This window comes from Macrobrachium nipponense, chromosome 26 (assembly GCF_015104395.2).
Source record: "Macrobrachium nipponense isolate FS-2020 chromosome 26, ASM1510439v2, whole genome shotgun sequence".
Classification (NCBI taxonomy): Eukaryota; Metazoa; Arthropoda; class Malacostraca; order Decapoda; family Palaemonidae; genus Macrobrachium; species Macrobrachium nipponense.
In genome coordinates this window covers 73,353,619-73,378,618 of record NC_087215.1, presented here as the reverse complement: position 1 = coordinate 73,378,618, position 25,000 = coordinate 73,353,619, and the positions used below count along the sequence as shown (strand labels likewise).

General features: G+C 37.9%; 4 protein-coding genes across 4 annotated transcripts in view; 1 reads left to right on the top strand and 3 right to left on the bottom strand.

Moving 5' to 3' along the window:
* Positions 1–994, top strand: part of LOC135199875 (cuticle protein AM1159-like) — a 2,762-nt gene extending 1,768 nt beyond the window's left edge. Inside the window, exon 3 of the mRNA XM_064228010.1 lies at positions 335–994. Within this exon, the coding sequence (XP_064084080.1) occupies positions 335–506 (172 nt within the window). The 3' untranslated portion in view covers positions 507–994. The remainder of the gene's footprint in view (positions 1–334) is intronic.
* Positions 1–9,518, bottom strand: part of LOC135200423 (cuticle protein AM1159-like) — a 41,287-nt gene extending 31,769 nt beyond the window's left edge. Inside the window, exon 1 of the mRNA XM_064229057.1 lies at positions 9,486–9,518. Coding sequence (XP_064085127.1) covers positions 9,486–9,503 — 18 coding nt within the window. The 5' untranslated portion in view covers positions 9,504–9,518. The remainder of the gene's footprint in view (positions 1–9,485) is intronic.
* A 1,189-nt stretch (positions 9,519–10,707) lies between these two features.
* Positions 10,708–13,349, bottom strand: LOC135200424 (cuticle protein AM1159-like). Its single transcript, XM_064229058.1, has 3 exons — positions 13,220–13,349; positions 11,981–12,183; positions 10,708–11,517 (listed from the first exon to the last, which is right to left on the bottom strand). Exons 1-3 carry the CDS (start codon positions 13,298–13,300, stop codon positions 11,346–11,348), a joined length of 456 nt encoding a protein of 151 aa, XP_064085128.1. The 5' UTR covers positions 13,301–13,349; the 3' UTR covers positions 10,708–11,345.
* A 9,214-nt stretch (positions 13,350–22,563) lies between these two features.
* On the bottom strand, positions 22,564–23,667 carry LOC135199731 (uncharacterized). The gene has a single exon (XM_064227886.1). It carries the CDS (start codon positions 23,665–23,667, stop codon positions 22,564–22,566), a length of 1,104 nt encoding a protein of 367 aa, XP_064083956.1.
* Between the last annotated feature and the right edge of the window lie 1,333 nt (positions 23,668–25,000).

Here is a 25,000-nt window from a genome sequence, read left to right as displayed (position 1 = left end):
TTTATTTCTTATGGCGTTGCATCTATGAGCATTGTTTCATGTGATGTCAATATATTATATAAATCAACAATGTAATGAATTCCGTTCTTATAAACGTGCATTAAGATATCATTTGACAATGCAAGTTTGATAAGCGTTTAAACTTAACCTAACAATGAGCATTTTTTGTGTGAGATAAATATATGGAATGCATCAACATTATAATAAACTCCATTCTTATAAACGTACATTGGAATTTGTTGAAAAATGAAAAAGCAATTTCTGAATCATTTAAATTTATCCCAACATCATCCTCGTTTCCATAAATTCATCCCAACATCATTCTCCCTTCCAGGTTCCCACTCGACGACGGCAGCGGCTTCGTCGAGGTGAGGTACGCGGCTGACGAAAATGGCTTCCGTGCCGAGTCTCCCTTCCTGCCCACCCCCCACCCAACTCCCGCCCACGTCATCGAACTCCTGAGGATCGCCGAGGAACAGAGAGCTGCTGGAATCACCTTCGAGTAACAATCTTACATCTTGAGGCTGTGATGGACTTTAGTCTTTGGAAGCTTAAAGTATTTCAAGTCAGTGGCTCCTTTTGTGGACTTGTTTCATATGAATAGGGATCATCATCTTTGAAACCAAAGACATTGCGAAGGAAAATCTTTTAATAATAGAGATGAAATGATTTTACGAAGGTGACCTGAAATCAGGGGATGTCTTCTCAACTTCACTGAGTTTTCTACGATTTATGATTGATCTTTGTTAAAGTTGTTATCCAAAATGGGGATTTTGTGTTGAACTGTATCGCATGTAATATATTCGATGTTTACATTGTTGTCTGTCTACGAAGGAAGTTTTCCTGGTAATATGCAATAACCATTTGATTTTAAAGCATGAAATTAACTTATTTGACTTGTAGTCTTCCACAGTTGCAAAGTATTTACAAGTTACGTAAACGAAAATATATCTGAGTATTTATTCATGAATTCAATAAAATTGAACATTATTTACGTAGCACTTTTTCATTAAATATACCTTATACAGTTTATGTAAATCTAATTTCATGTCGGCTCATTTTCGAACTGACGAAAATATACCAGAAGATTTAAAATATTGTTTGAATTTAAGTAAAAAAAAAACTGAGTTTCTTGGACAATGGATGTAAGTATTCACTCGCTTGAACCTTATTTATATTTTTAAATGTTTAACTCACGTAGCAGAACCTAGAGGAAGGAAATTCCCTACATTGGAAATTCTGTGACTTTTGTTCTCTGATAAATGTAAGGTAGTCGAGGAAATATAAACACGGCTTTTAAATCTGACACAGCATCTTTGACTCTTTGTAACGAGGTCATGTTCTGTGCTTATGTGAAGGTTTTACAGATAAAATCACCAGGCAAAAATCAACCATTAAACTAGCTCAATCAGAAACCTAAGTACAGGAATTAGACCCGATAACCCACAATGGACACTAAGTGAATCATTCTTAACAACCAGTGAAGATATTCATTCCAGAAACATCAGTTTTGCTTCTTCTAATCATACACTAAACAAACTTGATCGGTGTATTTCAAGAATTACAAAAACTGCTGTACTAGGAAAGATTTAGAGACGCAAGTTTATCAATTCAGGTAAAATTCAAAATGGATGCAGTATGCTAGAATAATAAAAAAATCTCACTAGACCATATTCTAAGAATTCTATACAGACAGGTGGGTAGTTGCTTGCTTGACGGATAAATTTTTTAATAGGTAATAATTACTCAATATTCGAGACCTCAACTAGAGTCGGAGAAGTACCTGCCGTACCTACAGTTCTTCCTCTGATCGTCTTCCTCCACCTCCTCTTCCACCTCTTGAAGCATTTCCACATCGCATCTTATTAGATAATTAAAGCATTAACGCACTTGCATTCACATAATATTCATAAACTAATCGTATATGCATGAAACATCAGAGGACAATCATCTCAGAGAAATATCTTCTGAAAATTGGGTCTCATCCCGCCACCCAATGGAAATCGTTTACGAAGACCCTTTGCCAAAAGCCAGAGCTTTCAGCCAATGAAAGAGGGCGATAGAAACCTTGAGTATTGTGGAGGCCTCTGATTGGCTACAGCAATTCCTATTCTGACCTGTCGTCGGACAGCTCAGTGTAGTTCCAAACCAAACACGGAGGTGAATAGAAGTATTTATAAACAAAGGATTTCGAAATGCAGAAAAATATCCTGGTAAGAATGAGGTGGTTTTTCTTATATTCTTAGTGTATTTTTTTTTTACCTCGTAAGAACCCTAGGTTGGAAAAAACACTGGTAATCTAAAAAGTGTCTATTGAAAGAAGTACTGGGATCGCGGAATCTATGATTTATTTTCGAATGAGTTTTTTGTAGACTGTGAGGTCATTCGAAGTCGAATGGACGCTGTGTAATTTTTTAAAACCCGAATTTCCACATTTCTGTGCAAATTAGGCTGCTTTGAAAAGTATTTGTGGTTAAGGGTCCATTGAAGAGTTTTTATCGTAAGTGAAAAAATGTGCTGAAGGGATTATGAGGCCCGATGGTCACATCTGGGCTCTTTAACCAAAGACGACTTTCTTCTAAGGTGGTCTCTAGGTCTTGGGTAATGTGGCCAAGCGCTAGCTATTTCGAATTTTGGCTCTCTAAATCCCTAAGTTAAAAAGTGTGGTAAGTGAAGTTGAAAATGATTCTCTGAGTAAAATCAAATTCAAGTTAAGGGATCCGTTTAACCACTCCGGAGATGCTACGGACCTGAAGTGTTAACATTGATGTTTCATAATCCTTGGAAAATTAGAGGGTTTTTTTTACCGTTTATTTGTGCAGCATTGGTAATCAACGGCCAAGTACTTGCTGAATCAACATCACGAATTCGTAACTGGATTCATCAACAGAGCTATAATTAATGCAACAATTACTTGATTACCTGTTGAATAACAACCACTCATGAGGAACATACTGTTTCAATTAAGGGAACAACCGTCATTACAGGTCAATGTTTTTGTTTATATGGTGTTTTTACGTTGCATGGAACCAGTGGTTATTCAGCAACGGGACCAACGGCTTTACGTGACTTCCGAACCACGTCGAGAGTGAACTTCTATCACCAGAAATACACATCTCTCACTCCTCAATGGAATGGCCGAGAATCGAACCCGCGACCACCGTGGTGGGACGCCAAAACCATACCAATCACGCCACTGAGGCGCTTTTACAGGTCAAATGGTCGACGAGAGTTTATAGTAAAACCCAATTATTTCTCAAATCATTCAAAAGAAGGACTAATTTCAGGCTAGGGACAGATAATTTAGACGTGTGTCATAATATCACGATGTTTTTAAGAAGTGGCTATCCAGAGCCCTAAAGGAAACATACAAATTGTTGAATTTTGCACCATTGTCTCATTGGATAGGACCCATGGATGCTAAGAGATAGGTGTGGGTAAGTTTTAAACATCCACTAGCAGGCACGTTGACCACGGGCATTTTAGCATTTGTGCAGCTCAGTATCTTTTATCAGAAGCGAAGGGAAAGCTTTGCAATTGAAATTTTGTGTTAAGTCGTCTGCTGCTTCGTTTGACAGATCGAAGCGTCAGCCACGCCCCCCTATTATTTCAGTTGCCGGAGTTTTGCTGATAAAAATCAAGGATCCCCTTGATTCTAACAGAGATTAGGTTTGGGTTTATGTAGCCAGAGTTTGTAACTCTCTCTCTCTCTCTCTCTCTCTCTCTCTCTCTCTCTCTCTCTCTCTCTCTCTCTTCTCTCTCTCTCTCTCTCTCTCTCTCTCTCTCCTTGCACGTTTAACGGCAATGATGCCTCACTGCTGGGGTGTCATCACAGCGACAAATTATTGCAGAAGGGTTTTGTTTAGCCAGCAATGAGCGCCGTTCCTTTGCCCATTGGCCCTTCTTAAAACTCCGTGAAACAGGTTTCCATTTGCAGTTCGTCTTCCGGAAGATCCCTCAAATGAACATTGACAATTTCACCTTGCACAAAATCGGTTTATTGATGATCTAATAGCTTCTTTCTCGTTTTGCTTGATATTCTTTTGTGTCTCAGGATATCAGAATTTTTCTTTTTCTATCGATGTTCTTGCTATCGTTCCGTTTGACTTCGCTTTGGTTTATCTCGCTTTCCTCCAGCTCCTCTCATTTCCGCTTCCAGAACTCCTTCGTGTATCTAGTCTCCCTTTATTTCTCGTGTCCTTTTATCTCTTCTCTGCAGACCTTCATGCATCCTTTTTCTGCTTTCTCTCAGCCTTTCTGTCAGCCCTCCTCCTCCTCTTCAGTATCTACAACTAATGCAATCTGAATTTCTTCTTAGTACCTATAAGAACGTTCTTTTTGACCTCTCGCTTCCTGGAGCCTCCTGTCCTCTGTGTTTTCTAAGTGAGCAATTATGCCGTGTTTGGCTTCTCAGGATTCTTTTTTAACTTCTCCAGAAGTATTCCGTCCTGCACCTGCAAAAGTAGCCTATCTCTTCCACCTGCTTCAGAAATTTTTCTTAACACTCTCTCTCGCTCTCTCTCTCCCTCATCTCTTCTTGCGCTTTTAACGGCAATGATGCCTCACTGCTGTGGGTGTCATCACAGGGCCAAATCATTGTAGAGGGAATATGTTTAGCCAGCAATGAGCGCCTTGCCTCTGCTCATTGGCACTGCTCACCAAAAAAAAAACTGTAGTTCTTGAAGTTTTGTATCGCCCCAACTCTGAATTTATATATATTCAGAATTTCTGAATATATATAGATTTAGAATTTCCTGACATGGTGTTATAGCTCCAACTCTGAATTTATATATATTCAGAATTTCTGAATATATATAAATTGAGAATTTCCTGACATGGTGTTACATGCTTTTCTACTTGTACTATGATGTTTTCACATTTTGGAGGGTTCCTTATATGTACCAGACATTAGGTTTCCTCCAAAAAAATTTTTTTTTTCTTTGTTGTGTTTGGTGGCAGACTCTCTCGTGGAGGGTGAGTAAAGGAGCTTGAAGCGGAAGGTTGGTTTGAGAATCTGCCGGAGGCTTCGACTCGTCTCTTCTCGATCTCGAAATCTTCCTCCTTCCTTGGAGACAACCTGAGACAAGGTGTTCGTTCGTTCGTCCTCTTCCATGCGTGTCTTGAAGGGCGCTTTCCCATTGGGATTCTTGAGGACTTCGGAAGTCTTTCATCCTCTTGAGTACCGCCACTTTAAGGTCACACTGAATTAGATGCTTTTCCTTCGTGAGGTCTTCCACTTCCTTCAGCAGGCGCTAGAACCTGAGCTCGAGGTCTTTCCTCTCCGGTTCTCGCTGCCTCGGTAGCATCATTTTGTTCCTGGATGAGCCTCGACCAATTTCCTTTGTGTTGTACTTCATCTGGTGATTTTCTTGTGTGATCTTGAGGATCTTGTTTTCCAACTGTTGTTTCTCCCTCTATATCGTTCTCCTTTTTCAGAAACAACGTTTCAGCATCGAGCGAGTGGGCTCTCTCTCGCCAGGCCTGCTGTTGCAACGCCTTCATAGTAGCCGACCTCTGCTGGAACTGACGATTTATTATGTCAAGTTCACCTGCTGGATGGTGTCTCGCAAGGATCAATTCTCTCGTTCAGTTCCTTCTCTTTGGGCTCTTCAGCTCCATCATCAGAGATCTACATCCTCACCCGTGAATAGGCCGCTACAGGAAACAAGTTGACTATTCCTGCGTCAGACTTCTCTCAGTAAATCGCTGGGCATGTGGACAACAACGTCCGAACAACAGCTGCTGCCGAGGCCAGACAAGGCCATATTTTCTTCAAACTGGAATCCGTCTCTGCAGAGGCCATACCCAGTTCTTATACACACTCCTCTTTCTCGATTTTTCATTGAGTTTCTTTATATCACGAGAGATATTTCGATTTTTCAAAATATATTAGGAAGTATTTTGAAAGATTTGGATAATGCCTTGGGTCTCTTGGTGTTATAATTGCTGAAATAATCTCTCTCTCTCTCTCTCTCTCTCATCCTGCCCCGAATGTCGGAAATTCTTCATTTTTTCCTTTATTTACGTTGAAGGCTTTGCAGTAACAAGCCTAATCTTAGAGTATTAAGGAATAGAGCGAGAGAGATGGATTGTATTTTAGCGCAGAAAAACAGTGTATTGGTATATATGTGAAATCACTCCGTTTGGACCAGGAACTCTAATGTTTTTACCATAACGTTTTTTCGTGTTCAATGCCATCAATTAGGGATTTGTTTATTATTCTCCCCATCTATATAATTATACTTGAAGATGTTCAAATAGCTTTTATGTCATGGTTAAGATACCTTGATTTAGTTCTGTAAAGTACATGCAGTGTCGTTTCCCCTGAATCACAACTGTACAAATATGAATTCTTGCAGATTGTAAGAACGATAGCAAGAACATCGATAGAAAAAGAAAAATTCTGATTTCCTGAGAGACAAAAGAAGATCACGCAAAGCGAGAAAGAAGCTATTAGAAGATCATCAATAAACCGATTTTGTGCAAGGTGAAATTGTCAATATTCATTTGAAGGATCTTCCGGAAGACGAACTACAAATGGAAACCTGTTTCAAGGAATTCTAAGAAGTGCCAATGAGCAGAGGAACGGCGCTCATTGCTGGCTAAACAAAACCTTTTTGCAATGTTTTGGCCCGGTGAACGAAACCCACCCCCAGCAGTGAGGCATCATTACGTTAAACGTGCAAGGAGAGAGAGAGAGAGAGAGAGAGAGAGAGAGAGAGAGAGAGAGAGAGAGTGTGTTAAGAAAAAATTTCATGAAGCAGGTGGAAGAGATAGGACTACTTTTTGCAGGTGCAGGGACGAATACTTCATCTGGTAGGAGTTTAAAAAAGAATTCCTGACGAAACGCCAAAAAACTCGGCAATTAATTGCTCACGTTAGAAAACGCAGAGGACAGGAGGCTCCAGGAAGCGAGAGGTCAAAAGAACGTTCTTATAGGTACTACGAAGAAATTCAGATTGCATTAGTTGTAGCTACTGAAGAGGAGGAGGAGGGCTGACAGAAAGGCTGAGAGAAAGCAGAAAAAGGATGCATGAAGGTCTGCAGAGAAGAGATACAAGGAGACGAGAAATAAAGGAAGACTAGATACACGAAGGAGTTCTGGAAGCGGAAATGGAGTAGCTGGAGGAAAGCGAGATAAACCAAAGAGAAGTCAAACGGAACGATAGCAGAACATCAATAGAAAAAGAAAAATTCTGATTTCCTGAGAGACAAAAGAAGATCAAGCAAAGCGAGAAAGAAGCTATTAGAAGATCATCAATAAACCGATTTTGTGCAAGGTGAAATTGTCAATATTCATTTGAAGGATCTTCCGGAAGACGAACTACAAATGGAAACTGTTTCAAGGAATTCTAAGAAGTGCCAATGAGCAGAGGAACGGCGCTCATTGCTGGCTAAACAAACCCTTTTGCAATGTTTTGGCCCTGTGACGACACCCCAGCAGTGAGGCATCATTGCCGTTAAACGTGCAAGGAGAGAGAGAGAGAGAGAGAGAGAGAGAGAGAGAGAGAGAGAGAGAGAATACAGCTGCTATAGATAATGAAAATGGACATCTCCGTCGAAATATTATATAATGAAATGATAGTCTTTTAACTTCTTTCCAATAAGTATTTAAGGCTTTTTTATATATAGAAAAAATATAACGATTTACAACAACACGATGTGATAAGATTTCCTAATAATTAATTTCCGAATATATACGATAATATTTCTTTAAAGCATAAGGTCTCAAAACATATCCATTAGATTAATAACTAAACAGGAATAAAGCTTTCAGTCCCCTCTCTCTCCTCTCTCTCTCTTCTCTTATTCTTTTTCTCTTTTGGTCCAAAATATATTTCCTTCTTATTGCAATTTCTACCTGGTTACCGCAATTTCCCCTCCTCCCTCCCTATTCAAACCGTCTAACTATGTAACTGGTTGTTTGAACCGTGGGCCACCTTTCAGGGCAAAGAGGGCATATCTCTTCCCAGCCAGGTTTGGCTGGAGACGCGCGGTTTTGTCGCTGCCTTTACTTTTCCGAGAGTTTTTCTAGTTACCACAGGAGAGAGATAGAGAGAGAGAGAAGAGAGAGAAATAACAGGGTGAGGCGTGGACTGCCACTATGATCTTGTCAAACGACGCAACAGACTGCTTGACAAAATTTCAATTGGAAAGCTTTCCCTTCCCTTCTGATAAAAAAGATACTGAGCTGCACAAATGCTAAAATGCCCGTGGTCAACGTGCCTGCTAGTGGGTGATTAAACTTACCCACACCTATCACTTAGCATCCATGGGTCCTATCCAACGAGACAATGGTGCAAAATTCGACAATTTGTATGTTTCCTTTAGGGCTCTGGATAGCCACTTCTTAAAAACGTCGTGATATTATGACAAACTTCTAAATTATCAGTTATAAACTGTCCCGAGCCTGAAATTAGTGATTCCTTTGTATGATTTGAGAAATAATTGGGTTTTACTATAAACTGTCGTCGACCATTTGACCTGTAAAAGCGCCTCAATGGCGTAGTTGGTATGGTGTTGGCGTCCCACCACGGTGGTCGGGGGTTCGATTCTCGGCCACTTCATTGAGGAGTGAGAGATGTGTATTTCTGGTGATAGAAGATCACTCTCGACGTGGTTCGGAAGTCACGTAAAGCCGTTGGTCCCGTTGCTGAATAACCATTGGTTCCATGCAACGTAGAAACACCATACAAACAAAAAAATTTGACCTGTAATGACGGTTGTTCTCTTAATTGAAACAGTATGTTGCTGATGAGTGGTTGTTATTCAACAGGTAATCAAGTAATTGTTGCATTAATTATACCTCTGTTGATGAATCAAGTTACGAATTCGTGATGTTGATGCAGCAAGTACTTGGCCGTTGATTACCAATATTGCACAAATAAACAGTAAAAAAAACCCTCTAATTTTCCCAGGATTATGAGACATCAATGTAAACACTTCAGGTCCGTAGCATCTCTGGAGTAGCTAAACGGATCCCTTAACTTGAATTTGATTTTACTCAGAGAATCATTTTCAACTGCACTTACCACACTTATTAACTTAGGGATTTAGAGAGCCAAAATTCGAAATAGCTGGCTCCTGCCCACATTACCCGAGACCCAGAGAGCACCTTAGAAGAAGGTCGTCTTGGGTTAAAGAGCCCAGATGTGAACATCGGGCCTTATAATCCTTTCAGCACATTTTTTCACTTACGATAAAAACTCTTCAAATGGACCCTAAACCACAAATACTTTTCAACGCAGCCTAATTTGCACAGAAATATGGAAATTCGGGTTTTAAAAAATTACACAGCGTCCATTCGACTTCGAAAGACCTCACAGTCTACAAAAAACTCTTTCGGAAATAAATCATTGATTCCGCGATCCCAGTACTTCTTTCAATAGACACTTTTTAGATTACCAGTGTTTTTTCCAACCTAGGGCTCTTACGAGGTAAAAAAAAATACACTAAGAATATAAGAAAAACCACCTCATTCTTACCAGGATCCTTTGCTGCATTTCGAAATCTCTTGTTTACAAATACTCCTATTCACCTCCGTGTTTGGTTTGGAACTACACTGAGTTATCCGACGACAGGTCAGAATAGGAATTGCTGTAGCCAATCAGAGGCCTCCACAATACTCAAGGTTTCTATCGCCCTCTTTCATTGGCTGAAAGCTCTGGCTTTTGGCAAAGGGTCTTCGTAAAAGATTCTTCATTGGTAGGAGGGACGAGACCCAATTTTCAGAAGATATTTCTTTGAGATGATTGTCCCCTGATGCTTTATGCATATACGATTAGTTTATGAACATTATGTGAATGCAAGTGTATTAATGGTTTAATTGTCTAATAAGATGCGATGTGGAAATGCTTCAAGAGGTGGAAGCGGAGGTGGAGGAAGACGGTGAAGAGGAAGAACTGAAGGTACGGCAGGTACTTCTCCGACTCTAGTTGAGGTCTCGAATATTGAGTAATTATTACCTATTAAAAAATTATCCGTCAAGCAAGCACCTACACACCTTTCTGTATAGAATTCTTAGAATATGGTCTTGTTGATTTTTATTTTTTTTATTATTCTTAGAGCATACTGCACCCCTTCGAATTTTACCATGAATTGACAAACTTGCGTCTCTAAATCTTTCCTAGTACAGCAGTTTTTGTAATTCTTGAAATACATCGATCAAGTTTTAGTGTATGAATCGAAGAAGCAAAACTGATGTTTCTGGAATGAATATCTTCACTGGTTGTTAAGAATGATTCACTTAGTGTCCATTGTGGGTAATCGGGTCTAATTCCTGTAATTAGGGTTTCTGATTGAGCTAGTTTAATGGTTAATTTCTGCCTGTGATTTTACTGTAAAACCCTCACATGAGCACAGAACATGACCTCGTTACAAGAGTCAGATGCTGTGTCAGATTTAAAAGCCGTGTTTATATTTCCTCGACTACCTCACATTTATCAGAGAACAAAAGTCACAGAATTTCCAATGTAGGGAATTTCCTTTCTCTAGGTTCTGCTACGTGATTTAAACATTTAAAAGTATAACTAAGGTTCAAGCGAGTGAATACTTACATCCATTGTCCAAGAAACTCAGTTGTTTAAAATTTAAATTCAAACAATTTTCTTAAATCTTCTGATATATTTTCGTCGGTTCGAAAATGAACCGACATGAAATTAGATTTACATAAACTGTAGAAGGTATATTTAATGAAAAAGTGCTACGTAAATAATGTTCAATTTTATTGAATTCATGAATATAAATACTCAGATATATTTTCGTTTACATAACTCGTAAATATTTTGCAACTGTGGAAGACTACAAGTCAAATAAGTTAATTTCAAGCTTTGAAATCAAATGGTTATTGCATATTACCAGGAAAACTTCCTTCGTAGACAGACAACAACGTAAACATCGGATATATTACACGCGACACAGTTCAACACAAAATCCCCATTTTGGATAACAACTTTAACAAAGATCAATCATAAATCGTAGAAAACTCAGTGAAGTTGGTAAGACATCCCCTGATTTCAGGTCACCTTCGCAAAATCATTTCATCTCTATTAAAAGATTTTCCTTGGCAATGTCTTTAGTTTCAAAGAGCCAGGGGACCTGAATCTCAATTTAAATACAATTATTATTATTATTATTATTATTATTATTATTATTATTATTATTATTATTATTATTATTATTATTATTATTATTATTATTATTATTATTATTATTTTATTATTATTATTATTATTCAGATGATGATCCCTATTCATATGAAACAAGCCCACAAAAGGGGCCACTGACTTGGAATACTTTATGCTTCCAAAGACTAAAGTCCATCACAGCCTCAAGAGGTAAGATTGTTACTCGAAGGTGATTCCAGCAGCTCTCTGTTCCTCGGCGATCCTCAGGAGTTCGATGACGTGGGCGGGAGTTGGGTGGGGGGTGGGCAGGAAGGGGGACTCGGCACGGAAGCCATTTTCGTCAGCCACGTACCTCACCTCGACGAAGCCGCTGCCGTCGTCGAGTGGGAACCTGGAAGTGAAAATGATGTTGGGATGAATTTATGGAAACGAGGATGATGTTGGGATGAATCTAAATGATTCAGAAATTGCTTTTTCATTTTTCAAAAAATTCTAATGTACGTTTATAAGAATGGAGTTTATTATATTGTTGATGCATTCCATATATTTATCTCACACAAACAATGCTCATTGTTAGGTTAAGTTTAAACGCTTATCAAACCTGCATTGTCAAATGATATCTTAATGCGCGTTCATAAGAACGGAATTCATTACATTGTTGATTTATATGATATATTGACATCACAAAAACAATGCTCATAGATGCAATGCCATAAAAAATAAATAAATAAATAAAACGAATGACTAATACAATTATAAAATCCATCTCATCATTATTTCCGAAGCTTCTGATAGACCTTACAATTCTTTGAAAAAATTTGAATAAAAAAAAATAAATGGCATCAAATCCCTACCTGTAGGATCCCTCGATGTTGGACTGCCCCTGGAAGCCCTGCACGCCGGAGGCCTGGGCGGCGATGCCGTTGTCGGCCTCGAAGACGTAGCTGAAAGTCCCGTCGCCGTTATCGGTTCGTTCGTCCCTCGTGATGGCCACGGGATTCGGGAGCAGCTGTTGTGGGGCGGCCAGAGACACGCAGGCCAGGCAGGCAATGACGGCCTGCAGATCAATTGAGTAAAGACAAGAGGGGATGAAAAGGATTTCCAGTTGAAGGAAATTGTATGACTGATTTGTATGAAGGCGAAGGAGATTAAATGATCGAAGGAAATGCACGATTGATTCTAATGATTGAAGGAAAGGCATAATTCAATCTAGTGATGATTGAGGGAAATGCATGATTGATTCTAATGATTGAAGGAAAGGCATAATTCATTCTAGTGATGATTGAAGGAAAGATATAATTAACTTTAATAACGATTGAAAGAAATGTATGACTGATCTGAATGAAGGAGAGGAAGATTTAATGATCGAAGGAAATGCACGACTGATTTTAACGATGACTGAAGGAAATGTCTGACTGATTTGAATGAAGACGAAAGATGTTTGATGACTGAAGGAAATGTATGATTGAACGATTTTCTGTTTATCTAGCGTTGCAAATGAGAGTGTTATCGATCATGGGAAATGTTGAATATCACATTTTGATTCTCGCAAAAATTTTGAGACGGGTTCCAACGGAGGGATAAAGGACATTTATACCTCAACATTTTTTGAAAGTAATGACAAAGCATTTTATTACACCTGCCCTCCTAAGAAAAACAATGAACAATTATTTTACGATTTCAAAAAGGATTCGTTGAGGAAAACATTAAAGCTACTTTGAAAAGTAATACACACACATATATATAGTATATATATATGATATATATATAATATTATATATATATATATTATAATATATATATATAATATATATTATATACATATATATATACTCAGTAATTAAAAAAGGGATAAATTTGCTAAGAGAAAAACCTACATTGAATAAAAAAAACTGTATTCTTAGAAAGCATAAGTACACAAACTTTAGAATATCGTGAAGAATCCTGAGACAACTTTGAGAAAATTAGGAAAAAAAAAAAAAAGCAAATGAATAAAAACTCTAAAATGGAAAATAAAATCAGCCAAGGCCTAGTCTCAATACAGAAGGTGGAAAACAACCAATCTGCAGGAACTATACAGAAAAAAAACTCACGAGCTTCATGGTGATGTTTGTCGTAGGAGCTGTCGAGTTCCACTGGTGGTGAAAGGCCAGGGATCCAATATTTATACCCATCCAGAACCTCTTCCTCCTCCTGCTTCTCCTCTCCTTTCCTTTATCTTTCTCCTCATCATGTGGCAGGATAAACAAGGCCACCGCTACTTATCCTTTTTAATTTCGGTTATGAATGTTTTAAAAGGTGTTTTGGTGAAGCTGCTACCCGTAGAGTATTACTGTAGGTTCTTTGTAGAGTCCTTTCGGCCTCTAGCTGCAACCCCTTTCATTTTGTTCACTGTAGATCCGTCCATACTCCTTTTCTTCAAACTTACTTTCTTCAACTCTCTCCCAAATATTGCTTTGTAGTTTATCTGAGAGGTTTTCCTCCTGTTACACCTTTCAAGCCTTTCATTCTCAATTTTCCCTTTCAGGGCTGAATGACCTCATCGTAGGTCCCAGTACTTGGTCTTCGGCCTGAATGTTATATTCCATTTCAATTTATCCAATATCTAAAATCTCGAATGTTTGAATTGGTAGCAGTGACGATTCATAAAAAAAATGACCTTAAATGATGATACAAACTCCGGCATTAAAAACTACACGATTTTTCTAAAAGTTTAACAATTCACGGAATTCATAAAAGTCATTAAAGAAAAATTGAACTTAACTGATGATACAAACTCCGGCATTAAAAACTACACAATTTTTTTCTGAAAGTTTAATGTTTTAGTGAAATTCAGACATTTCAAATCTATCCAAAATCTCGAATATTGTGAATTGGTAGTAGTGACAATTCATTAAAAAAATTGACTTCAATAATGAGAAAAATACCAGCATTTAAAAATACCAGTTTTTTTCTGAAAGTTTGCATCACCGCAAAGATCATTTTGATGTTGGTGGAACATTCGAACAAGCATTGAATTACTTGAAGGAATTAGAGAGTGAAAATCGTAGATTCTGGACTCTTCGTAAAACGAAACTAGGCAGTAAATGAATGGGATGATATGAGTAGCAATGTACTTCATTCCGTTCAGTTCCTCGTTGGAAGAGCGATTTTCGCGCGCGATTACCAATCCTGTGGTCCGAAGTTCGATTCTCGGTGCGGCCAACGTGGAATCAGAGCAATGTATATCTGGTGATAAAAATTCATTTCTCGATATAATAAGCCGTAGGTCCCGTTGCTAGGTGACCAATTGGTTCCTAGCCACGTAAAACATATCTAATCCTTCGGGCCAGCCCTAAGAGAGCTGTTAATCAGCTCAGTGGTCTGGTAAAACTAAGATATGTGTAATGGGGAGATTCCCGCATTACATTAGGTAAGCGTGTAGCACGAACGGAAGGCAAACCAACACACAGCATTACACACAGCCTCTCTCTCTCTCTCTCTGTAGCAATCTCTCTCTCTCCACTCTCCACCTCTTTCTCTCCATTCTAACAGGTAACGAAAATGAGAGAGTCGCATCATAACATTAACATTTATTACCAATGAATAAATAACTAATCAATCAAGTAATCAAGTCTTACAGACTAACTCAAAAGCCCCGAACAGTAAAATGTCTAATAGTAATGGTAGTCAACATTAGTCACCAAAAGTCTACACCCCTCTGGGAACTATCTGTCCCTCCATTGCCAGTTCTGCCAGAACCGTCTGTTTCAAAGACACAGAACACATCCCGGTAAGTACACACACAAGATTAACAATCATAGGTTAAATATTGGATATTCTTAAAAATGTCAAACAGACAACAAGCCGCTCTTTGGCTAAAGTAATCTTAACACTCCCCCAAGCAACTGGACCACTATAAACACAGTTAATAAAAAACTCCCGGTGAACGCCACGGCATCTTGCCTCTCTCTTGAAGACGCCTCTATCAAAATCCCTCCATAGACTTGTGTCTGAAACTATTAAAGGGAAGAGGCGCACACGCACATATGAACACACAGTTCGTTAGCGCCTCACAATTCTGGCTGCAACCAGTTTCACAAAGGCACTTTGAGAAGAGTTAATAAACTCAGTACATTGACTTGCCTAACTAAGCATTTTTATCTCACGCCATCTATAGAAACTCATTGTTCAGCTACTCTCAGGTCGTTGCTTCTCACTGTTCTCCACATTCCATAGGCAATATATTATTAATCAAAAACCCTAGGCCTACATATGCTTAACTTTTTTTAACTTCATTCTGCTCTCAAACCGTTGTTAGCAGAAGGATGAAACAATAGATACCACTTAAGTGTATATGACTGAGCTAAACTTTCAGTTAGTATCATTCAAACGACAGATCATTCAACTATAACTTACTTTTTCTCTCCATTCCCCATCTTCTATTGTATCGCCCATCTTTCATTGCACCCTCCCCATTTTCTACCCCATCCATCATCTGCCCCATCACGTTCCCCATGTTTTACTACACCCGACATCTCATCACCCATCTTCCATCCTTTGGGTTGCAAACTTCCTGAATATCAGCGTGGCCGACCTGCTGTATTTATTAATGAAATAGACTCATTTATATATTCTCATTTAAATATATTCATTTATGCATTCATTCGTTTGTTTAATTACATACCTCAACGAGCTAGAATATATTTAGGATATATAATTATCATTCTCTGCTTCAAGTAAAAACATTCGTTCAACGTAAAACATTCAAATAACTGCCGTTATCAATGTACCACTTTGAATATTATTCAACAATGATGAAAATGATAAATAATAAGCGTTTGTTTCCTATATTTTCAAACTGTCCTGATAACCATTGTATATTTCTCCATAGCAAGACGAAATTCTAACTTTTTTGTTGGCATTATTGCATATATGTATCTATTATAAAATCCACGTAAGAAGGCGAATGAAAAACGGGACTTGGAACAAGTACTCTCGTAGTGTATTCTACATTTGCAAGTTCACACTAAGTAAAAGCATAGTTTACAGAGCTTTATATACAAAAATTAAGTAGAGGTCGGCGGAGTAACAGTTTCTTGATTCAGGCAATATGTTCTCCTTTAAGAAACGCATAATACGAAATGCTCGCACAATCATACTTATTCCACAAGGGGAAGCAGAAGGCTAAATTCACTTTCTATAAGTGGGCAGGTATAGTCACGCTGTCCCCCCCACCCCCCTCCCTCTGTTACCTCGTCCAGGTAATGAGACCCGCATTTGAAATCTCCAAACCACAATCTTCATGACGTGTCCCTTCTATAGATCAGCTTTACCAGGACTCCTTATTTCACTCTCCCTTTTTCGCAGAACGAGTTCGCGGCCGGGTGACCGAACCGGTAAGGCTAGGCCAGGGCACCACTTTTAAAAGTCTTAGCGGGTCCTGGGCTGGGCTTTGGCGGGTATCGGATGTCGTAAAATTTAAGAAGATTCACAGCTTAAAAAATAGAAGAAGGGATGGACCGTTGAAGGACAAACGTGTACCGTTAGTTCATCCGACGTAAAACTCCCTTCAAAATTGTTATTTATTTATTTTTTTTTTGTCCCTGATCAACTTGGTAACAAGTTTCGTACTGAGAATAACATGGCGCCGAGTTTCGAAAATTTGAAAGAATTTATTTTTTCATTAGGGCCTGACCAATCTGTAAAGATCTTTCTTTCTACATAATACATTATTTTCAATAATGATTTTGCACTGCTTTGTGCCGCAATACAAAATAGAAAATATTTCTCTCAACTAATTATTAGAACTGCGTTTTTATAATGCAACTTTTCGATAAGTAGAAAACAGTGTAGTGATCTTTTTACCATAATTATCTATACTATATATGTATATACTGTAATTTTGATAGCATTTTCATTTAGCTTTTTGATTTATTCAGCAAGATTTTATTCCATCACAAAATAAAATATGCTATTGTTCATATTTTATTTTTCAAGCAAAATGTATGTACCGAAAAATATGAAAACCATACAAACTGCTTTAGGTGTAGTTCTGTATCATAAATTCTGTATCTTAAATAGTGAAAGGTTGTAAAAAAATAATGAGGGCTTAAATTCTCTCACAATTCAATATTTTTTTTGTCTGTAATGGAGATTTAATTGATATTCAAAATCTTCAATTTTGAAATTTGAGAAATAATTTCACCCTAGGGATAAGCCGCCATATTTTAATTTTATTCTCTTCTTATATAAATTTGGGCTAAATGATGGTATTAGGATGCCTCCCCATTCGCCCCTATACGCTGAATTTCATTGATATGTCAGTGACGTCACCCGTTGATTAACAGCAGATATCTGCAGCTTGCTTCAAACAATTCGAGCTATAATAATCCACCGTGGAACTCTGTCCTTTCCTAATTTTATAAAACGCTTTCCATGCACAGATCTTAGACATTTCTGTAAATCTCCCAAGTACGACACGACACCACCTGAACTCAAAATGCGACAGCGTTTCCCAATGCCTCCCACACCCAACGCCAAGGAACCTCAACCCTCATTAAATGCATCTATACCAACTGTTCTTAATATATGACTAACAACATCCAAGAAGGGTTGAGAAAGGAAAGCCGGGTGGTGACGCCGCTGTTTCTAACTGTATTCTGTTTAAATTCTTACAACAAACGATAACAAAAAGTCATCGGAAAATCTTACAGGATCACAAAACAGTAACAATCACTTATCCTCAAATTTCTTACTCAACAATTACAAAGGCAAATGACTCAAAATTAAAGCAATACAATACAATTAATAATAATGCAGTGTTTCAATAAACCTAAATTATTTAATAAAACTCATAATTCAAATGACAATAAAGAAAACGTTGAAACAGCAAATTAAATGGCATACTCAACTAAATAAACAAGTAAAGCCTTTCACAAAGTTAATTCCAACATTCTCCCCACCATAGGAGCCATAACTCCTATCAAGAAAACATAATAATGAACAAGGTACAGTCCAATAACATTCAGTAAGTTACACTGGAATTTGTCTCAAATAGGAAGTTAAAATTTAACAGTAATTTCAATAGATTCTGTAGCAGTAACTCAAACTGATGTTTGCTGAGACAAAAATAAACAATAAATTAAGATAAATGTTATTCATAGCAAAATGGACTTACAAATCTTGAATAAACATGTGAATCTAGATACAAACCTATATGCTCACAAATCTAGTTTCTTAGGGACCTTAGTTATCCTGCCCGATCGGGTGCGATTCTCAACAGAGTACTCAAGAGGGAATACAGACTTAGATTTCTCAAGAGGGGATTCAGGCATGGATTCATTTATGGTTTCTGTTATAGCTTCAGAGTCAAAACTTGAAATTTCCAAATAATGTAATCTTTGTATAGGCCTGGTAATTACCCCTTTGGAAGTTTTTACATTTACACTTCTAATAAGTCCATCTTTGCCTGGAAATACATCAACTATCACACCCAAGGGCCAATGCAGTCTGGACAAATTATCTTCCTTCACTAACACTAAATCGCCCTTTTTCAGGTCACAATTTGGAGTGAAACCCTTAACAACACAAGGTAAATTCCTGATATAATCATTGCTCCACACAGTCCAAAACTTATTTAAGATATGCCTTCTTAAGATTTCTCTATCACTTAAATCCTTAGCTGAAATACAAGAAGGGTCAGTGTTCACCGGAGTTTGAAAACCTGTACTTCTCCCAATAAGAAAATGAGAGGGAGATAAAGGGACAGGGGCATCAGGTTCTTCACTAACAAAAGTCAAAGGCCTGGAATTTACACATGCCTCAACTTCATGTAAGGTCGTTTCTAATTCACACCTGGAAATATAATTACCACCTAAAGTTTTTCGAACAGCAGACTTTACTGATCTTATTAAACGTTCCCACCAACCTCCCCACCAAGGATACCTTGGAACTATAAATCTCCAGTGGGGAGACAGGTGTCCATAAGCCTTTTGCAATTCACTGACACATGCAACAAAGGTCTTAGCATTATCGGAGTACAGCACTGATGGAAGGCCCCTACGAGCAATAAATCTGCGAATTGCAAGCATACAGTCAAAGACACTCATGGAGTCAGTAAGCTCTACATGTATGGCGCGGACTACAGCACACGTGGAAAACAAAATATAAAACTTTTTCGATGCAAAATCAGCACAAAATATAGGACCAGCAAAGTCGAGACCAGTTACAGTAAATGGTGGTGCAGCCTTCACCCTTAATTCTGGTAAAGGAGCTACAGGTTGACTGCAAGCCCTTGAATCATGTCTTTGACATCTAACACATTTCTTGCTGACAGACTTGGCTAATACTCTAATTCCTGTTACCCAAAAACTACTTCTTAAGGAAGACATAATGGAAGAAACACCTGCATGTTTAAGAAATATATGTTGAAAGCTGACAAGTAGTTTAGCAAAGTGACGTTTGGGTATTATTACTGGGTGTTTACTTTCATAGGTTAAATCTGCATGCTCAAGCCTACCCTTAATTCTCAATAAACCTTGCTCATCTAGAAAAGGATCCAATTTACACAAACTTGACCCCTTTGAAATAGGTTTTTTTCTCAATAAAGCATTAACTTCCGAGGGATAGACTTCTCTCTGTACACAATAAATCATTTTAGTTTTTGGCCTTCTCTAATTCATCTGAAGTCAATGGGCCAGAAGTTCCCAAACATTTAATTACATGCATTTTACAGTTATGTACAAATCTCAAAACCCAAGCCATTACATGCTGAGCTTTACTAAAGTGACTCCATCTATCAAATTCAAACAAAGATGTGTCTAAACTGAGAGCAACACAAGTCATATCGTCCTTACAATTAGCTTCTTCCATAGTAGAAAACAATTCTTTACCTTCATGACAAAAATACAAAGGTTCAGATAGCCAGGAGGGACCATTTACCCATAAACTGTTAGCCGAAAGCTGATCACCTAACATCCCCCTGGATATCAAATCAGAGGGGTTGTCAATTCCTGAACAATGATGCCAACAGCTAGGTGGAGTTATACTTTGGATTTCAGTAACTCTGTTAGCTACAAAGGGTTTCCATTTACAAGGGTCTCCTTGAATCCAAGCAAGTGCTATTTTAGAATCAGTCCAACATATGAGGGAGGTATCATTACCCAAACTTAGAGCATTCTTTACAAAAACTACTAACCTTGAACATAATAAACTCCCCATTAATTCCAGTCTAGGAAGAGTTACTGTCTTGATAGGTGCTACTCTAGATCTGGATGCCACCAATGACACCTTATAAGAACCATCCTGGGAGCAAGCAGGTTCTTATATATACACAAGCACCATACCCCTTTGTGGAAGCATCTCCAAAGGCATGTAATTCAATTTTACAAAGACCTGCCCATGAAGTATCATGAAAATAGCACCTATTAACATTCCAAGATTTCAGAAATTTAGCACTCTCGACCCACTTCTGAAACTTAACCTGCAGTTCCAGAGGTAATAAATCATCCCAAAGAAGACCCAATCTCCAAATGTCCTGAAAGAGTATTTTACCATACATTACAAAGGGACTTATAAGACCCAGAGGATCAAATAATTTAGCAATAAGACTCAAAACTGATCGTTTGGTCAACTCCAGCTCTACCTTGGAGCTTAGTTCAATTCCATGAAAGGAAAATGTATCAGAATTGTTATACCAATGCAATCCTAACACACTAGTAGCTTCATCTTCTTTAACAAGATTAATTCTATCATTAAATCTAGAAGTCACTAATTTGCTATTAGAAACCCATTTGGTCAAAGGCATACCTGCCAGAGATAAAACCTTTCGAGCCTCACTGAACTTGGCATAAGCTTCATTAAAGCTGTCAGCACCACTCAACCAATTATCTACATACATATTTTCCTTTAACTCTTGTATTACCTCAGTCATTTTACACTGTTCAAGATGATATAGAATTGTAGCATTTAATAAAAAGGGGCTAGCAGTGTTACCAAATGGAACACGCCGAAATCTCATAATTCTAATACCATTTTCACACTTCAGTAAGAAACGATGTACATCTCTATCTTCTCGTCTCATACTCACTTGTAAAAATGCCTTGTTGATATCACCTGACAAGGCTATAGGCCATCTCCTAAATCGAATCAGTATTTTTACTAAGTCAGGGTTAAGAGAGGGGCCAGTTTGGAGACAATCATTCAAAGATACTCCATTGTAACTAGCAGCGGAAACATCAAAAACAGGTCTTACATTTGTACTTGTACTAGCCTCTCTTACAACAGGTCTGTGAGGCATATAAAAAATAGGGAAACCACTACTAATCTCATTGCTAGGAATTTCCTCAATTATACCCTCCTTTTCATACTCATCAAAAACCTTGTAATACTCAGTTTTCAGCTTAACATCCTTATCCAATTTACAGTGTAATTTATTTAATCTCTTTAAAGCAAGTTGTTTATTATCTATTAGATCACTCTTAGCTGTTCCACTTTTCCAAGGTAGGGCTACTTCATATCTACCTTCAACAAATTGAATTTTCTCAGAAAATTCCTGCAATGTGAAATTTGACTCTAATTGATTATTGGACTCCTTAGGACTAATCCCTACAGATTCCAGATCCCAAAATTTACTTACATCATAGTCAGACACCTTTGAAATACACAACATTTGAGATGACGTACAGGGATAAAAAGGATTAGCATGCCAGGCACCAGACAGTACCCAACCAAATACAGAGTTTTGAGCTACAATTCCATCAAATTGAATTACATCATCAGACTTTATGAACTGCCAGTATGCATCCAAACCTATCAATATATCAATATTCACATGTGAATTATTCTGATAATCATCAGCAAGTTGTACATGAGAAATGGCGTTTAACATATTATTTGGAATAACTGGTCTAATCAAGGGCTGACATATCTTAGGAATCTCAACAGCTGTCAACAAATGTGATAAATTATTACGATCAAGTACCTTCAATTTATAAATGTTACTTAGGCTACTCTTACTTGACTTGTCACCTCCAAACTGAATATGCAAGGGGCTGACTAGTAATCCACTCAGGTTTACATTTCTTTACAATATTACTACTAACATAAGTACGGTCAGACCCACTGTCAAACAAAGCTCTTGCTTCAATAGGTATGCCATTAGATCCCACAACACGAACCTTTGCAGTTTGTAAAATAGTACAAGTTACATTTGTAGAAGCAACGTTATGAAGAGCAGCTCCAGCAAAATTAACAGAGGAACCTTGCTCATTACCTTTATTTACAATTTCAGACCTGTTCTCTACTGCAACCTTTATGGAGTCATTATCCTTATTTGAATCTAACTTAATACCACACATTATGAGGTTATGTTTTCCATTACATTTTTTACACTTGGAATAACACCCTTTAGCTAAATGACCCTTTTTTAAACACTTAAAGCACAATCCAGCAGATTTTATTTTCTCAGCACGCTGTGTCCCTTCAATTTCAAGGTTTCATAACAATTTTCTGTTTTATGTTTTTTAGCACAAAATCCACAGATAGGATATTCAACCTCTGATGAGGTATGCAGAGCAGATGCAGAGGTTACCTTCTCCCTTGAGCCCTTAGAGTGCCAGTTTCTTTTTTCTTCAGATACACTAGGATTTTCTGGTTTCCTAGAAGTAACATCTTTAAATGTCTCAGATCTTTCAATAGTTTCAATTTCTTCTTGTAAGAATTTCAGAAGCCATTCCAAATCACTTTCATGACCAGCGCCTTTCCTAGCCCACTCCATTCGTATTTCACTCGGAAGACGAGAAAGAATAATTGGCGCCAGGAAAACTTCACACTGCTTACCAGATACACCTAAAGCCTCTAAACTTCTGATATGCGTCAACAACTCATCCTGTAGATTCCACAGCAGGTAAACATACTTAGGGCCTCCTGCCTTAACAGGAACCTTGCCATTTAAAAGTGCTTGAACATGGGCTAATATCATCCTCTCAGGCCTTCCAAATCTCTCCTTAAGTAGATCACATGCAATCTTATAATTTACACTTGTGTGAGATAGACCTGAGATAACTGATTTGGCTTCTCCTTCCAGCAATGACGCTAAATAACTAAACTTACTTATTACTGGTATATCTGAATTGTCTACATGGCAACTGAACTGGTCCCAAAAGGACTGCCATTCTGTCACTTCTCCTTTAAATTTCGGCAGTTCTAGCTTAGGCAGCTTCACTTGTGCACCTGAAGATCCATTAGTAGTACTACTATCATCGTCACCTTTTTTGTCTAACTCGAGGAGTTTCTCAGCAGCCTTAATCCTAGGTATAAGAGACGTCGTTCTAAACTCAAAGGCCTTGTCCAAGTCATCATCAAGCAAGTCACTTTCTAACTCAACTTCTATTTCTGACTGTACTTCATCTAACTTGGACAAACGAATATCAAAATTTTCAATAACAGCCTTCAATTCAACTGCACTAAGGACAGGCCTTCCTAATAAACTTACGAGTTCCTTTCCTAGCCTAGGAACCCATCCTCTGGCTGCCTTTCTCTTCTTTAACAAATTCTCCATCTTGAACTATTTATTAGCATATAATTACTCACAAACGGGTTCTTGATATCCTTTCCCGGGGTCTGGGCACCAAAATGTTCTTAATATATGACTAACAACATCCAAAAAGGGTTGAGAAAGGAAAGCCGGGTGGTGACGCCGCTGTTTCTAACTGTATTCTGTTTAAATTCTTACAACAAACGATGACAAGAAGTCATCGGAAAATCTTACAGGATCACAAAACAGTAACAATCACTTATCCTCAAATTTCTTACTCAACAATTACAAAGGCAAATCACTCAAAATTAAAGCAATACAATACAATTAATAATAATGCAGTGTTTCAATAAACTTAGATTATTTAATAAAACTCATAATTCAAATGACAATAAAAAAACGTTGAAACAGCAAATTAAATGGCATACTCAACTAAATAAACAAGTAAAGCCTTTCACAAAGTTGATTCCAACACCAACTATGATTTTCTTGGTAACTAAGTGATTTTCAACACTTTCGGTCAATGTCTCCGCTGGCTGTCTCAAAATTCCATTTGCCAATCCCGCAAAGGGTTGGATAAGTGATGTAGAAGTCATAATCATATGGGTCGACCATTTATCTGCTGATTCCCCGCCTGGCCTTCTCAGGACTTTTTCCTTCTTATTTTAACCTCAGCCGAAACTGTCCTTCACCTCCGATGAAACGTTGTCTGATCTTAAAAGCATATAATATTGAAATCTTGCACAATACCTCTAAAAGAAACAAAAGCACTATCGCTCTATCCAGTAGATACTATTCTGTGTAAATGAGGTCTTGTTAGTATAGATAAATTATTATTTATAAATATATTTGGTTCTTGATTTTACACAGATTGTGCGGTTACTCAGGTATGTAATAGTGCGTTAAATGCCAAGAAAAAACATAACTATTTGCATCATAGACTTAAGTATACTATTCCATCATCGTGTATACGTTACAGTAATAATGTGAAACCAGCGATTTCTAGAAATCCCTGACAGTTTCAGGGAATTCGGGAAATTACCAATTCACTTAGGAACATTCGATCCCAGAAGGGCTAGTACTAAGCACGGGGAAACACATTTTATCCCCAAGGGGCTAGTACTAAACATGGCGAAAGACATTTTATCCCTGAGGGGCTATTACTAAGCACGACGAAACACATTTGATCTATGAGGGGCTAGTATTAAAAACGGGGAAACACATTTTATCCCTGAGGGGTTAGTACTAAACACGGCGAAGCATATTTGACCCCTGAGGGACTATTACTAAGCACGGTAAACCAGTGTAGCTGAACCAGTATTCCACCGTATTTAGTACTAGCCCCTCAGGGATGAGA